Source organism: Lissotriton helveticus, chromosome 4_1, assembly GCF_964261635.1.
Source record: "Lissotriton helveticus chromosome 4_1, aLisHel1.1, whole genome shotgun sequence".
In the NCBI taxonomy this organism is placed as follows: domain Eukaryota; kingdom Metazoa; phylum Chordata; class Amphibia; order Caudata; family Salamandridae; genus Lissotriton; species Lissotriton helveticus.
Window position 1 is genome coordinate 1,403,055,087 of NC_136063.1, and position 16,325 is coordinate 1,403,071,411.

The 16,325-nt window shown below is 47.5% G+C and overlaps 1 protein-coding gene and 1 long non-coding RNA gene across 5 annotated transcripts in view; one reads left to right on the forward strand and one right to left on the reverse strand.

Annotated features, from left to right (window-relative positions):
- The window catches only part of LOC144829132 (glutamate decarboxylase 1-like), a 927,195-nt gene that overhangs the window by 22,330 nt on the left and 888,540 nt on the right, over positions 1-16,325 (reverse strand). For all 3 annotated transcript variants that reach the window (XM_078687953.1, XM_078687955.1, XM_078687954.1), the window contains exon 14: positions 2,141-2,230. In XM_078687953.1, coding sequence (XP_078544079.1) covers positions 2,141-2,230 — 90 coding nt within the window. The remainder of the gene's footprint in view (positions 1-2,140; positions 2,231-16,325) is intronic.
- The window catches only part of LOC144829133 (uncharacterized), a 142,243-nt gene continuing 128,535 nt past the window's right edge, over positions 2,618-16,325 (forward strand). For both annotated transcript variants that reach the window (XR_013610598.1, XR_013610597.1), the window contains exon 1: positions 2,618-2,687. This is a non-coding gene — a long non-coding RNA (uncharacterized LOC144829133). The remainder of the gene's footprint in view (positions 2,688-16,325) is intronic.

Below are 16,325 nucleotides of genomic sequence, written 5' to 3' on the forward strand. Positions count from 1 at the left end.
AAGCCCCCAGAAAGGACCCCCACAGAAAGGAGGGTCCCAGCAGCAAGCAGGGCATTACAGGACAAGGCTTCGAGGGAAAGTAAAGTCTCCCAGCCATCTTCAGGCCAGGCAGAAAGGGCCCCCAGAAAGAAGTCCTCCAGCAGCCAGGGCAGCCAGGGGCTGGGCAGGGCCCAGGGAGGCAAGCCTTTCCCTGGGCCCAAGCAGCAGCACGCCCCTGGTAGATTCAAGTCAGGAAACAAGAACATTTTCAGAGTGTCACAGCACCCTTTTTATACCCAAAATCCTTTGTCTAGCAGGGTGCAGGCAGTGTGAGAACCAGCTACAACTGGTTATGGGGAACTCCTTTCACTGGCCAGGCTATGGACATCAGACGAACCACAGGGGGTGGAGCCAGCATTGTGGAGGGAAAACCCAGCCCTATTCAGGTCCCAGGTGTACCACTCCCCTCACATCAGCATGCTAATATCTCCATTCACCACTGGGCAGACCCATCCTGACTCCTGGAGCCAGGCTCACCAGCCAGCTCCAGCCAATCACACGCCAGACACAAATTACACAAACATGCCAACTTCCACACTAGACACAATCATGCTGCATTCATCATTGCTCAGCATTCAATCTCACGAGTTCGCACATACCAAACTCGACCCTGCACTCCACACATCAGGAACTACCATGGTCACACATATTCCCCATGCATTCCTATGGGAGGGCAGGTCACTCACCACACATACACAGAGAGCTCACGCACTTTACACTGTACCACAGTGAAAAAGTGCGCAGAGGCCTATAATCAACAACACCAGGTTACAGAAACAGGCTAGGAAAAAGCAAAAAGTTTCGGGGTGAACCTGCCAAAAAGGGCCGGGTCCAACAGGAAGAGACAGCACTAGTCTATGTTGTTCTGTGACACCCTGTGTGGCTGGAAATTTTTCGAACGTGGCCTATTAGTTTGTAGGCCGCATCTCAAAATGCAAGGCAGGTTGCAAAATATCAGCGCGCAATTTGCACCCACTATTTGCAGCCTGCCATTTCGTACATGAGGCCAATGGGTTTTTATTGATATGGCTGGCAGAGCTGTTCCATCTTTGTTCTTTCCACGTGCAACTATGCATCCCATTAAAAAAATTCAGAAATATCGTGACTTTTATAAATACAAGATACGGTAAAATAACTACACGTATTTTTCTATTTCCTACACATATCTGCTACAACTCTATTTTGCTTCTCTAACATCGGATGCTTGAAATTGATCTTTAAATACCTTCTCTATGCTTTGTATCAATTGTTTCTGTCTTGTTGGTTTGTAAAAAATACATTTTGAATTCCTTTTTACTTGCATGTGGCACATTATTATTCACTGCGTTGAGGAAGCAGGTAGCAAAAATGAAATGTCCAATATGTCACATGAAAATGAAGATGGTACGTACGAGACTATGGGCCAGATGTAGGTGTCAAAATATCGGTCGGAATCGGCCGAAAATACCGATTTTCGGCCGTTTCCGACCGGTATTTTGACATTGGTATGTAGGGGCACTGAAAACATACAGATTCGGTAATTTTACCAAATCGGTAAAATTACCGATCGGTAAAATTACCGAATCTGTATTTTCCTATGTAGGTAGCACTTCTAACAGTGCTACAGGGCCTTTAAAATTCGTTATTTACCATGTAATACAATTACATGGTAAATAACGAATTCTTGTGTACATGCACATCTGTGCATGTACACCTGTGCCATGTGGCACACAGACATGCCCTAAGGGCATGTATGTGTGCCACATGGCGTACAAGCCAGTTACAGGGGTGCAACAGGGTGTCAAAGTGACACCCTGTCCCCCTTGTAAATTCGGTATTTTTACCGATTCTGTAATTACCGAATCGGTAACTGCCATTGAATCCTATGGGCTTCAAGGCCCACAGGAATCAATGGCAAATACAGATTCTGTAATTACAGAATCGGTAAATACCGAATCCTACCGATTCGGTATTTGTTACCGAATTTCTACCTACATTTGAATTACCGATTCATGAATACCGAATAGGTAAAATTCGGTATTTATGAATCGGTAATTCACATTTACCTACATCTAGGCCTATATTTTTTATTTCATAGCAGCGCGAAATTTAGAACGCTTACCTTATGTAATTTTCTGTTTCGTTCTGAAGCAAGCTGAATTTTTCTGACGCTTGGCGGGATGTACCAAAAGCAGACATTGGAGTGTTCAGGCTGAAAATAAATGCGTCTATGTTAAACATTGGGTATTGCAAGCATTTTTACAATTAGCAATCTCAATTTTAACGACCCTGAGTCATAGATGGTTCTGGTCTGCATATTGGAAATAAAGGAACCTATGTATTTTTCCAAGCACCCTCAAAACAATTGACTTCCCCCTATGTATACACCGTTTGCAGCTCTCGGGCTTCATATCCTTTAAAAAAAATAATATTAATACTTTATTGGTTTTCAAATACAAACTGGCACCAACAGATATCGAACTACGTACTGTATTCCATCACACCACAGGTCGGATTTCATATGCTTAAGTCTCAGTTTCTACCTGCTTGTCTAGAGACCGAGAAGAAAGAAAGATAAAGACAGAAGAAAAGAGAGAAACAGACATGGATAGACAGAGAGAGGGAAGACAGAGAACAAGACAAAAGAGAGACAGCGACTGTGAGAGAAGGTGAGAAAAATAGAAAGTGGGGGATGGGGGTAGAAAAAGAAGAAAGAAGAAGTAGACAGGAAAAACAAATGGGACGAGAGAGAGAAAGGGGTTTGTGCGTGCGCGTGTGATCAGAAATTCACCTTAAATAACAAAGGTTAAAATTATGTTATAATTAGGTGTTGAAATGTGATAAGAATTAACGTTTAAAAACTAAAAACCACCGAAATGTCCCAGCTACAGTCTACTGAACTAAGTACAGCTTAGGCCCCCTCCACACACTGCTTATGAACAGACATACATTAAGCCCCAATTCTGCAGAAAAACAGTGAGAAGCATTAACAGGCCACCAGAAAGTAGGTCAAAAACACAGGACATAAAAGACTCCAAGCGGCCACCACAGCAAAAGGCAAGAAAGGTGCATGAAAGGGCCGGTGGGTAGCCTTAACACAAGTTGACAAAACGTTCAAATATGTTTAAGGTACACATTTCCTTTATAGCCTCTTCCCTCTCTCTCCATCAAAGACTGCCCGCCCCAGAAACACTACATGCATCAAGAGAAAAGAGACACATAGCTGCCAGAAACCATTGTAACAAATACATCTGAAGAAGCGATATCACCATTTGTGGTGATTGGTGACCTTGAGGAAAGTTTGAGTTTCGCCTTGAAAACACTGGAATTGATGCTGGACTGATGCAAATAGTGGTAAGCAACATGATGAACCAATATCTCTCTTGGAGGCACAAAAAAGCAAAACATGCTGATCAGGAGATTTTTTAAAAGGACCAGGTGCCAGATGTATGACCCTATTTTGCTTGCGCAAATGGGTTTGCGACCTGTTTGCGCATGCAAAATACAAATGGGCCATGTACTAACCCTATTTAGCGAGTTGCAAATTATTTGTGACTCGCTAAATAGGATTAGCGACTCGCAATCAGGAAGGGGCATTCGAAAGGCGTCCCTTACTAATAGCAAGTCTGAGCCCTATGTGAGACTGTTTTTCAACCACAATTTTGGTCTCAGAACAGTCGCAGTTTACCACCCTTCTCAGAAGGGTGGTATAGCACTCGCAAACGGGAAGGGGTCCACAAGGGACACCTTCCCCTTTGTGAATGCAATGGAAAATATTTTTTAGGGGTAGGCAGTGGTCCCAGGCACCACTACCTGCCCTTAAAAAATGAAACAAAAACGTTTCATTTTTCTTTTTTTAAATGCATCTCATTTTCCTTTAAGGAAAACTGGCTGTATTTAAAAAAAAACTGCTTTATTTAAAAGCAGTCCCAGACATGGAGTCTGCTGAGTCCAACAGGCCACCGTCCCTGGGAGGGCCAGCCATTCCTAATGGGGCGCAAATTGCAAGTGCCTCATTAATATGCATGAGGCATGCAATTTACAACCCCATTAGGAATCGCTAACAGTGTATCTGACGGATGTATGTCGTTACAGCGCATGCTTTTTCCACGCATGCCTTTACAACACAGGTTTTACAACGCAAGTCCTTACAACGTCTTGCGTTGGGGGGTGCTGGATAGTGAATAGTTTAATTTACTATTCCAACTCCAGTCCCCGTGGATATTAGGGAAGGTTTTGGATAGTAAATTAAACTATTCCCTATCCTACAGCGTCCTCCAGCGCAAGTCGTTGTAACGACTTGCGTTGTAATACCTGCGTTGTAAAGGTACTGCGTGGAAAAAGTTTCGTTGTAAAGGATATTTCCAGTCTCTGACACTGTTGTACATTGATGTTTGCGACTCGCAATTTAATGCAATTTGTGAGTCGCAAACATCAATGGTTGTACATCTGGCCCCAGATAAGTACCCTGTCAAGTGGGGGTTGTGGAACTATAACTATGGTTCCAACGCACATAACAGGTAGAAGACTCTGCAATAGAATGGCACAAATTGAAAAAGGTATTCTGTGGTGGTCAGCCTGATGTTAACCAGAAATAGAAAAGCAAGTTAACTAAAGTGTGATTATAGTGCTTAAAGCATTTCAAATAACCCCATTGGAAAGAATAAATTAAAAGAATAAGTCTCTGGGAGAGCCTCATTCTGGAGCTGATAACGCTTTGGCTGAACTACTGTACATAGGAATAGCTAAGACACATCATCTGGGGACTCTGGCTGAGAGATACAAAGAAACCTGAACCCTAACACCTCACACTTGAACAAGAAGCAGAGAAACACCAACGTACTTGCTGTAATGGCCTGTGAAACAATAAGAGACAAAGCTGAAGTATTTAAGAGAAGTGTGGCTCAATGGTTAGAGCGGCAGACCCTGATGCAGAGGTCTGGCCCGGGACCAGGGTTCAATTCCTGCCTCGGCGGGTCTTGGGCTCAATTTCCTCGGACCTGATAATTCTCGCCTCCGTGCCTATTCTAATCACGTGTCCCGCTCTGCAACTCTGGGCATTAGCTTGCTTAATCTCCACAACAGCCCCAACAGTGCTGGGATGCCTGGCTTTACCTTGGGGTGCCCAGGAGTGGGCATTTCACAGGGAAAAGCAAGGAAGGGTTCCACAGTGGTATGCGTACAGTGCCAAGACACCTCAGGGTAAAAGTGCGCTATACAAGTACAAATTCATTTCACCATCTTATATCCGCGGCCCAAGCCTCTATTTGTCTCATCACCCCCAAATGTTTGGACTGATGCTGCTGGGTATTCAACTCTGAATGTGCACTGGGACCTGCCAACCAGGCCTCAGTACCAGTGCTCTGACCCTTAAAAGTACATGTTTAATTGGTTTACACTCAATTGGCATACGTTAACTTACTTATAAGCCTCAGAACATGGCACCAGTTGTACGCAGAAACTGTAATTTAAATGTCCCTCATGGAGTGAATCACTGATTGTGCCTCAAGTGTGACAAACCAAAGCATGGCTCTCAGGCTGCCATTGCAGAATGGTAAAGCGGTTCTTAACCTCCTAACTTGACTTTTTCATTTCAACCCAAATCTTCGTTTTTACTATTTATAAGTTAATTTTTATAAGTCATCCCGAAGGTAGGCCTTACAAGCTCTAAAGGCAGGGCAAATTTTATTAAGAAGCTGGACGTGTGTTTTGAGGATTTCATATGTCCCGACATTAAAAACCCTGCATACTCTCTCGTAAGGTCAGTACCCCCATTGGCTACTATGGAGTTATATGCTGAAAACTCAGCTGTGCTAACTTCCAGGTGGGACTACTTCAAGTTATCAAAAGAATCCCTGCATTAAGCCAACTTGCTGCCCAAGTCGAATTTAATGTAACTATTTTATAAATAGCAACATTAGAAAGTTGCCACTTTGTTGCCCAAGTTTTGTAGCAGCTGGTTTTATGTTGGAAACAGTTACTGTCCTGGAGACAGCATGCTGCCCTCCTGGGAAAAGGCAAGAATGAGTGTTGGGAAGATTGACAAAGGACCTGCTGAGGGAAGAGGTGTGACCTTCTCCTGGCAGAATGGCCAGAGTGAGTGTGAGCGCAGATGGTGTGCTTCAAAGGGGAAGCCGTCTTTGAATCGAAAAGTGTAGCCACATTAGGAAAGTGCTGATCTTTTGTTAGAGAAGACAGCCTGGCATCTCAAACAGGGAGGGGAAAGCCTGTATCACTTTGGTTTTCGAAAGGGAGTGTAGCCCCCACGTAGCCACCTCTATGAGTTGGACTAGGGAGTTCCACACACCAAGAAAGGGTCTTGCCCATTTGGGAGTAGACAGAATAGTGTACTCTGGGATAGCTAGATACCACACTTTACAGTAAGTAATCATCAGGTAAGAGAAAATCTAGTAGCTTTTTGGCTAGTTAGTCGCCACCTCCACTCCGCCATGGCCGGTTCCAAGTCCAGTTGTGAAAGAAGGAGGATTATGCATGGGGCTAGATACCCCACCATGTAAAATAGGCTTTGGCAAAGCCAAGAGGTTTTGGCAATACCCGAGCTATTGGCGTTGTCAATGTGAATGTCTTCTAGCAGTATTTGGTCCCGTAAGTGATGTGACTGTGACAGTGTTGTGTCTTAAATAAGAACAAATGTCAAAAAGACACAGTGAGGTAAAACATTAAACATTGAACTGCAAAAAGAAAGTAACAGGGAGACACAAATCTCAGGAGTAAGGGATTGGTCAAGTGAAACTATTTGGTTAAATTACACTGAGACAAATTATTTTTCTAAAGGTGCAAAATGATAACTAAGCTAATGAAACAAACATAGAAATATGAGAAACACAGAGGTGAACAGTATGTGACTCAGGGTGACTTAAAGGAACGTTGGACAAAAAGCTGAAAGGTCTCACCTACGGGAGGTATTGGCTTTTTCAATGTTTGAGCCATGTTGTACAGCAGCCGCGCTGCTATTCAATATGGCTAACACATTTACAAATTCGACACCTCATGAAGTGGAGGCCGATTGGCTTTGCAAACGTTTCTTTTTCATGCTTTCTTGCAACCTGTCTCTGCTCTGTGAGCCCGTCTTTGTCTGGTAATAGGGCTTAGGCTGAGCATTCAATGTCACATAAGAAATGCGTTACTTACCTGTAACAGCAGTTATCCAGTATTGGTGTCTTTCATAGATTCACATGCCTGAATCATTCCCCGTCGTCGAGACGGGAGCCTCCGGTAAATAAAAAAGTAATGTCCTATAGACATACATAGAGAAAATAGGCCCAAGGGTCTCCCCTTAGTGGCCTTTCCTTGTCCTTATGTAAAAAGGACCAAACTCTTACAGTCAGCCAATCAGCTCCGACCTCCCTCTAGGACCTCCCTGGGAGGAGCCCCAGTCCCTCAGATTTTCGTACGCACCCAACTAGGTTGGCGTAATATTGTTAGAGAGGGATGTGAGACCTTCCAGGGGAGGCGGGAGGGTTGCATGTGAATCTATGAAAGACACCAATACTGGATAACTGCTGTTACAGGTAAGTAACGCATTTCTTATCCAGTATTTGGGTGTCTTTCATAGATTCACATGCCTGAATCAGAATAGCTAGCAATCAGATATGCACCTGCGTGATGGAAATGCTCTGTAGTCACAGTAGACAATGCATGTGTCGTCATACAACATGTGGACAGCATAACAGTAACATCACAATAGCAAGGAACGTGCATACCTGGATGGCAGGATGTAGGAAGGCTCACATCACTGAAAGAGATGGCGAAGCACTGCCTGGCCCACTGCCGCATCCTTCTGAAGTTCGATATCCAGGCAGTAATGTCTGGAGAAAGTGTGCGGTGACTTCCAAGTCGCCGCTCTGCAAATGTCCAAGATTGGTACCCCAGCGAACAGTGCTGCGGACGTGGACATCGCACTGGTGGAGTGAGCAGTAACATGTTCAGTTAAAGGCCGTCCGGCCTTGTCGTGGCAGAATGCAATCGCTGAGGATATCCACCTGGAGATGCTTTGCTTCGTGAGAGGCAGGCCCACTCTTGGTCTGCTGTATGCCACAAACAGCTGTGAAGATTTCCTGAGAGCCTTAGTTTTGTCCAGGTAGAATTTTAGGCACCTCTGAAGGTCCAGAGAATGCAGCGCTCTTTCCGCTGCTGTGGACGGATTTGCAAAGAAGGACCTGAGGACAATTGGCTCGTTGAGATGAAAGTCCGAAGGGACTTTAGGTATGAATTTAGGGTTTGGTCTCAGCACCACCCTGTCTTGTCTGAATTGCATATATGGTTCTTGAATGGACAAAGCTTGCAGCTCGCTAACTCTCCTGGCTGATGTTAGAGCGAGCAAGAGTGCTGTTTTCCAGGAGATTTGTTTGATGGATGCTCGATGAATGGGTTCAAATGGACTTCTCATGAGTTGGTTGAGTACCAGATTCAGTTGCCATGTTGGAGGGACTTTCCGAGGCCTCGGAAAGGATCTGTAGAGTCCCTTCAGGAATTGTTTGACTAGTCTACTGGACCACAGAGAAGGTCCTGTGAAAGTCCTAGTGAATCTAGAGATAGCTGCGAGGTGAACCTTTATGGATGCATGTGCCAGGCCTGACTGTGCTAAATGCAGCAGGTACGGTAGTATTTGTTCAGGGGTGACTGAGAGTGGTCTTAGATCCCGATCCACACACCACATGCAGAACCGTTTCCACTTGAGAGTGTAGGCTTTGTTTGTACTATCCGCTCTCGCTTTCGACAAGATATCCCTGCAGTCCTGCGGGATATTTAGTCCACTGAACTCCCTGTGCTCAGGAGCCAGGCCGACAACTTGAGCGATTGGAGGTTCGGGTGTTGCACCTGACCGTTGGACATTGTTAAGAGGTTCGGGTGCTGCCTCAAACGGATCGGTGACCTGATGGAAAGTCGAAGTAGATCCGAGAACCAGTGTTGTCTCGGCCAGAACGGGGCAATCAGGATTAGGGTACATGGCTCCGCCTTCATCTTCCTGAGGAGCCTCAGGATCATTGGAAACGGAGGAAAGGCGTACGCAAACGCGCTGGACCATCCGATGGAGAATGCATTCCCCAGAGACCCTTGTTGGGGATGCCAGCTTGCGTAGTGCGGACATTTGGCGTTTTCTTTGGTGGCAAACAGGTCGATGTTCGGGACTCCCCATTGAGAGAAGACGTGTTCCAGGGCGTTGTCGCTCAGCTCCCACTCGTGGGAGAGGGATCTTTGCCTGCTCAGGGCATCCGCGATAGTATTGTCTTTTCCGGGGACATAGTCCGCCTTGAGTTGGATCCCGTGTAACACCAGCCAGTTCCAGATTTTCTGCGATTCGCGTGATAGAGAGAGCGAACGCGTTCCCCCCTGTTTGTTGAGGTAGTGCATCGTCGTGGTGTTGTCCGTTTTGACGAGCACTGGGGAGTTCTGGATGCGTGGCAGGAATGCCTGTAGAGCAAGATAGACCGCCCTCAGCTCCAAGAGATTTATGTGGAGCAGTTTTTCCTGAGAGTCCCACTTGCCGCTGATTCGAAGATCTTGTAGAACGGCGCCCCATCCTTCCAAGGAGGCGTCCGTGGTGATCACCAGAGGTGTCGCCGGAAGGAGAAACGGTAATCCTACATTCAGATTTTTTCGATTCCTCCACCAAGCTAGGCTTGTGGACATTTTTGGTGTGATTTGCACAATGTCCTCGAAAGAGCCAGTGCTTTGGGTCCATTGGGTTGCGAGAGCTTCCTGCAATGGGCGCATCCTGAGTCGGCAGTGAGGGATAAGGAGTATGCACGAAGACATCATTCCCATGAGGGATGTGTAAGTGCGCACTTTGATGTGTGTTTTTGTCGCCACAGCCGTGGCCAGAGATAGTATCTTGTCCGCCCTCTCCTTCGAGGGAAAGGCCTTCACGCACTCCGTGTCCAGGATAGCCCCTAGGAAGGTGATCCTTGTCGTAGGGGTGGTGCAGGATTTTTTGAGATTGATGGTTAATCCTAGCCTCTGAAAAAGATTGGTGCAGGCGCAGGAGGATGCTGCCGCGTCCTCGGCTGAGGGTGCTTTCACCAGCCAGTCGTCTAGGTAAGGGAAGACTTGGTGACCCAACTGACGCAGAAATGCCGCCACCGGTGCTAGGCACTTCGTGAAGATCCGCGGCGCGGACTTGAGGCCAAATGGTAGGACTCTGAACTGATAATGTCGGCCCGCCACCTCGAACCGCAGGAACTTTCTGTGACGCTTGAGGATGGGGATGTGGTAGTAGGCATCCTAGAGATCTAAGGATGTCATGAAATCTCCTTGTTCGAGAGTGCCCAGGATTTCTTGAATCGTCACCATCCTGAACGATTGGCTCCGTAGGAAGGCATTGAGTGCCCGAAGGTCTAGAATGGGCCTCCACTTGTCCTCTTTCTGTCTTACAAGAAAGAAGTGTGAATAAAACCCCTTCCCCTTCTGGGATGCTGGAACTCGTTCGATTGCTCTTTTTTGTAGCATTATAGCGAGTTCTAGGGTAAGGAGCCGTAGATGTTTGTGCGTCCGTCTTTTGGGAGGTGTGTTGGGAGGCAGGGACGTGAACTCGAGAGAGTGTCCGAATCTTATAATTTGGAGAACCCATCGGTCCGTGGTGATGTGTTGCCAATTGTCGAGGAAATGGGTCAGCTTTCCTCCAATTTGAAAGGATGTAGAGGGTGGTGGGACTGGCTGGAGTAATCGGTCACTGGCGTCCGCCAGCGCCCCTTTTGGAATTCCTGCCCCTGAAGGTAGATCGTCCGTATGAAGATTGACGGGCTTGTTGTTGTTTATGTTGGTATTGATTTTTGTTGGTAGAGGAATACGAGGACCGGTTCTGGTAGGAACCGCGATAAGAGGACTGACCTCTGGATCGGTTTCCTCGAAAGGACTGGTTCCGGGACTGTAACGTGCCTAGCGCCCTTGCAGTGTCGGTGTCCTTCTTGATAGTTTGCAGTGCCTCGTCGATCTTGTCCCCAAAGAGATGCTGGCCGTCGAAGGGCATGTCCAGCACATTCAATTGTACTTCCTGGCGGAACGACGTCGCCTTCAGCCATCCTTGACGGCGTAGCACAGCCGCTCCGGCTAGTTGACGGAAGCCAGTCATGGCTGCATCTATGGCGCAGTCAATTATTTCCGCCGCCGAAGATTGACCTTCCGACAGGAGAGCCTTGACCTCCCCCTTTACGGCATCAGGCAGTTCCTTCAGGTATGGGGCTATGTCCTCCCAGAGTTGGCGATTGTAGCGCCCCAACAAGGCAACGGAGTTCGCGATCTTGATGGTCATGGCCGACGTGGACGTGAATCTCTTCCCTATCGTGTCCAGCTTCCTGCCTTCCTTGTCCGGAGGTGCGGACAGTGGGGAGGAAGGGTTGCGGGAGTGTTTCTGGGCCGCCTGCGTGACCACCGAGTCAGGTTTTGGGTGCCCGTTGAGGCAAGCTGCCGCCTTAAGTGGGGCTTTATATTTCTTGTCCAGGCGCGGAACAACCGCAGGCACGGAAGCGGGTGTCAGCATCAATTTCTTGCCCTGTTCCCACAAGAACTCTATGATTGGAATAGATTTGGTTGCCTTTTGTGTCTGCTCTTTGAAGTCATGCAGGAAGCAGTCCGTTTCCGTTGATTCCACTACCATATGGAATCTCTTCGCTGCCCGTTCCACAAGTTTGTGGAAGCCTGCTATGTCCACAGGCGGTGAATCCGCCTGTCGCGGTTCAGGTGAAGCCGGGGATGGCGCTACATACTCGTCATCTCCATATTCGTTATCTCCATCCTGGTCCGAGTGGACCGAGTGGACTTCCTGGACCTCTCCTTCCTCCAATTCTTCCTCCTCCTCGTCGTCGTCCGAGGAGTCTATCACCTGAGGCTGGGTCTCACGGTGGGTTTGGGGTTGAGTTTGAGACCGTTTTGGGGCAGACGCTGGTGTATGGTCTACCGGTGTCTGATGACCACTGTCCGCATCCGGGAATCTTTGCTTGTAGTCCTGCACAAGGAACCGCAGGTCATTGACCAGAGTCGCCGGTAGGCATATCATGGGGGTGACCTCCGTGCGGACACTAGTGTGGACGGAGTGTTCCTGAAAAGTTAGGTCCTCCTGCTCCTCATCGGTGCTTTGGCACTTGACGTTGAGGTCCGAGATGGAGGTAGCTGGACCCAAGTGGTCATCCTCTTCGGATTCCTCACTTTGGAAGATGTCGTGAGGTGGTTGCATCTCCACTTTGCTCGGAGACGTGGTTTCCGGGGTAATTTGCGTTTTTCTAGACTTGCTAGACGCAGCATGTGTTCCTGTCGACGTCGAGTGCGTCGTCGACGGCGGTGGCATGAGGGTCGGCATCTCTACCAGTTCGGATTTTTTCCATGGTTCCGATGCCGTCTCCGACGACGAGTCTTCCTTCGTCGTCGGCGTCGACGACGACGACGGTCCCGCCGTCGACGGTCCCTTCGTCGACGGTTCCTTCGTCGACGGTCCCTTCGTCGACGGTCCCTTCGTCGACGGCCCCTTCGTCGACGGTTCCTTCGTCGACGACGGTGTCTTCGTCGACGGTGTCGCCGTCGACAGTGTCTTCGTCGACGGTGTCGTCGTCGACTGCGTGGACGACTGTACCTTGGTCGTCGACGACTTCGATGACGATGTTGTCGTCGTCGGTACCTTCGTCGACGGCGAGCCCGCCGTCGACGGTGTCTTCGTCGTCGACGTCTGTGAGTTCTTCGACGACGGTGGGCTCGTTAATGACGATGCCGTCGTCGATGGTGTGGTTCTCGTCGTCGACAGGGTCTTCGTCGTCGACGACGATTGCAGTAATATAATAGAGGAAACAGGTCTACCTGATGATGTTGAGGAAGTAGTCGTCGTCGTCGACGCTGAAGGCGATGACGCTGATGTCGTCGACACAGTGGTTGTGACAGAGGTTGTTTTGTGGGTCTGTCTGGTAGACGATGGAGCAGGTCTTTTGAAGGTGTGATCAGCCTGAACAGACACTGAAGATGACGTAGATCTTGCCTCTGAAGACTTTTTTGTCTTCGTAGGAGGAGTGTCTGAGGGGCCCGGGGAAGATACCCTAGGCCTCTTTTTAGAGACTTCTGAGCTTTTGGAAACACTGCTCTCAGAAGATTCAAGATTGTCTCTGACCTTCAGCCTGTCCAGCCAGATGAGAAGGCGTCCTTCCCTGTCTCTCACAGTCTTTTTAGGGAAAGACCTACAGATCCTGCACTTGTCCGAGACATGATCTGGGTAAAGGCAGTACAAGCATAGCTCATGCTTATCATCCACATGGATCCTCTTCTTCCCACAGGAAGAGCAGGCCCTGAACAGGGCTTTCTTCTGTGACTCCGACATGGAAGAAGTTTGTGGAAAGAAGCCACTTACTGCAAACAGTGTAGTGAAGAATCCTTGAAGGGTTGAGAGCGAGGAATCACTTTTGAAGAAAGTTAGATGATTATAAGTAATCTTGAGCAGAGCTCAAGCTGGAGACTCCCTAGCACAACGTGCGGTAGAAAATCTGAGGGACTGGGGCTCCTCCCAGGGAGGTCCTAGAGGGAGGTCGGAGCTGATTGGCTGACTGTAAGAGTTTGGTCCTTTATACATAAGGACAAGGAAAGGCCACTAAGGGGAGACCCTTGGGCCTATTTTCTCTATGTATGTCTATAGGACATTACTTTTTTATTTACCGGAGGCTCCCGTCTCGACGACGGGGAATGATTCAGGCATGTGAATCTATGAAAGACACCCAAATACTGGATAATAAGCTTAATATAATAGATTGTGCAACAGCTTAACTTCATACTTCGAGCATGTCAGTTGTCTTCTCTGCCAAATGGAAATTAGTCTTCAAAACTAGAGTATACACCCAAGTCCTATAGCATCAAATCTTTGAAGGCAAGACGAAAAGGCTTAAGCTATCATTGGTTTGCACTCAGTTTGAGATTTTTCTGATTGTGCATGGGGGTTTGTTTTTCATTTGACTGACTTGGACTCCATTGAGCAGCACTTTAGTTAATCCAAAAAGTAAAAGGTTGGGTCTTTTCTTGTTCCTTGGACTTGCTGTCCTTTGGCCAGCATTAGATTGTTAATAATGGCTCTGTAAAGTGCACTTGTAGCCTTAGACATCATCGGTGTCAATCAAGGTAAAGCAATCGCTAGTTATTGTCTGGAGGCATACAAAGTAAGAATCTCTGAGCGACATGATACAGATTCACCCACTGGGAAAGCAAGAGCGCAAATGCAAGCAAGTAAAACATCCCAAACCCCTCTTTCATTGGTAGGGTAGTAAAAGAGCCACAACTGGGGTGCTGTTAGCCCTGCCCAACAATTGACCCTGTTGCGACTGGGGGTGAGTCTCTGAAAAGTGTCAGCGCTCTGTCCATCATCTCCTTGTGTTTGCTTTGTCCGCCCTGGTTTGGCAGGGTATGCCCAGACATGGGTCCCTTGCTCACTTTGCCATTGGATTCAAGCTAGCCTGGCTGATGAAGGGTGTTACCCAGAAACCGGTCCCAGGATGCTTTTTTCCTGTTCAGGGAAGACCTGACTTGGCAGTTCGGAATGGACTGTGCCCATGAGGCACAGGGTCAAGGCTGATTTGCATATAGCTGGGTCGGAACTGAGGTGCAGAAGTGAGCTAATGAACGATGATGGATTCAACCCAGATCTGTGACTGGGGGTGAGTCTCTGAAACATTTCAGCACTCCGTCCATCATCTCCTCGTGTTTGCCCTGTTGCCACTGCACCTGCCGCACTATTGATAGCTGTGCTCCTGGATTCAACACAAGGGGTGGCAGTTAGCAGCTTTGTGGGACCCTGCAGAAAAGAGCATATTAGGGAGCTGTGTCAGGGTGAGAAAAACAAGAGAGTTCAGCCCCCTGGGCACAGTGTTCTGCCTGTTTTACCTCACAAAAGCCAACAGGTCTCTATTTACTGCACAAGTTATATGGAGAACTGAAGGCCTCGCAATAGCATCACAAGGCCCACGTCACTGAGGCGCAAGTCTCACCATCACTCTTGACAAGCAGCAGCTCTCGCACTTGGGGCCATGGAATGGACCATGCACAGGTGGTACTGATCGGGCAGCGGTTTATTCTATAACAACACATCTGTGCAGGTATCTCCTGACAAACCAGAGAGACATCTGGGAGAGGTCCGGAGCAGGCACTAAGCACATGTACGTGACTCCTGGCTGACTTCTGCCCTCCTCACTCTACTGTGCTTAGAAGAAGAATAACTTGTTTTTATGTAGAGCTTTATACCACGTTTGCTGTCTCTAAGCACTGTAAAAAACAGGTGTTTATTTATTAACCTAAAACCGATGAAAGTCTGAGCCAGCTGGGATTTAATCTGAAGAACTGCAGGTCACCGCAGAAACAAGCATGGGGGTGTCGGGCGGTCACAGGAATAATGTGTCAGCAAAGGATTAAAATTATGCCACAGGGCTGACTAAATTATGTGGCAAGAAAGGCACTTTATGTAATGCTGAGAGGCAGATTCTGTGGCAGCGCCAGTTACACACATTGATTTATGCAGCGCTGTGAGGCAGATTCTGTGGATATTAACACGCATTGATTTATATAGCGCTATGAGGCAGATTCTGTGGCAGGACTATTGACACACACTGATTTATACAGCACTATGAGGCAGATTCTGTTGCAGCGCTACTATCACATTATTTTGGAATATATTATAATACAACGCTAACGTTTTCCACGCATGGCATTACCACGCGACTTTTACCTCGCATGAGTCTTTACCACGCAGCATTTGAACACGCACGATTATACACCGCCATATTTACGTTACGATACTTCTAACGTAACCAGCGTCAAAACACGTCTTTCAAAATAGAGATAGGATTTCTATGTTGACGTACACGCCACGTCGTTGTTGAGGCTCTTTCCTTTCTCTCCTTTGGCACTGAATAGCGTTTTTTTTTTAGTTATCTTCTTTTTTTTTAATTCCGCTTGTTTTTTAGGGGGGGAGACCCCCCCAAACCCCCCATAGCCCCCTTTTTTATTGTCCCTTTCTCCTAATGATATACACGCAGTACGAAGGAACGAAGACTGGAAGGAATGAAGCTTACGTTGCGTGGTAAAAACGTTCGTGGAATGCACCCGCGGTGAAAAGACGTTTGCGTGGTAAGTGACCCGTTGTAAACGTAACGCGTGGTAATGCATTCGTAGTAAATGATGTTTCCCATTGAAGCGCTGTGAGGCAGATTATGTGGCAGCGCTATTAACACACATTGCTTTACGCAGCGCTGTGAGGCAGATTCTGTGGCAGCGCTATTAACACACATTGCTTTACGCAGTGCTGTGAGGCAGAATCTGTAGCAGCGCTA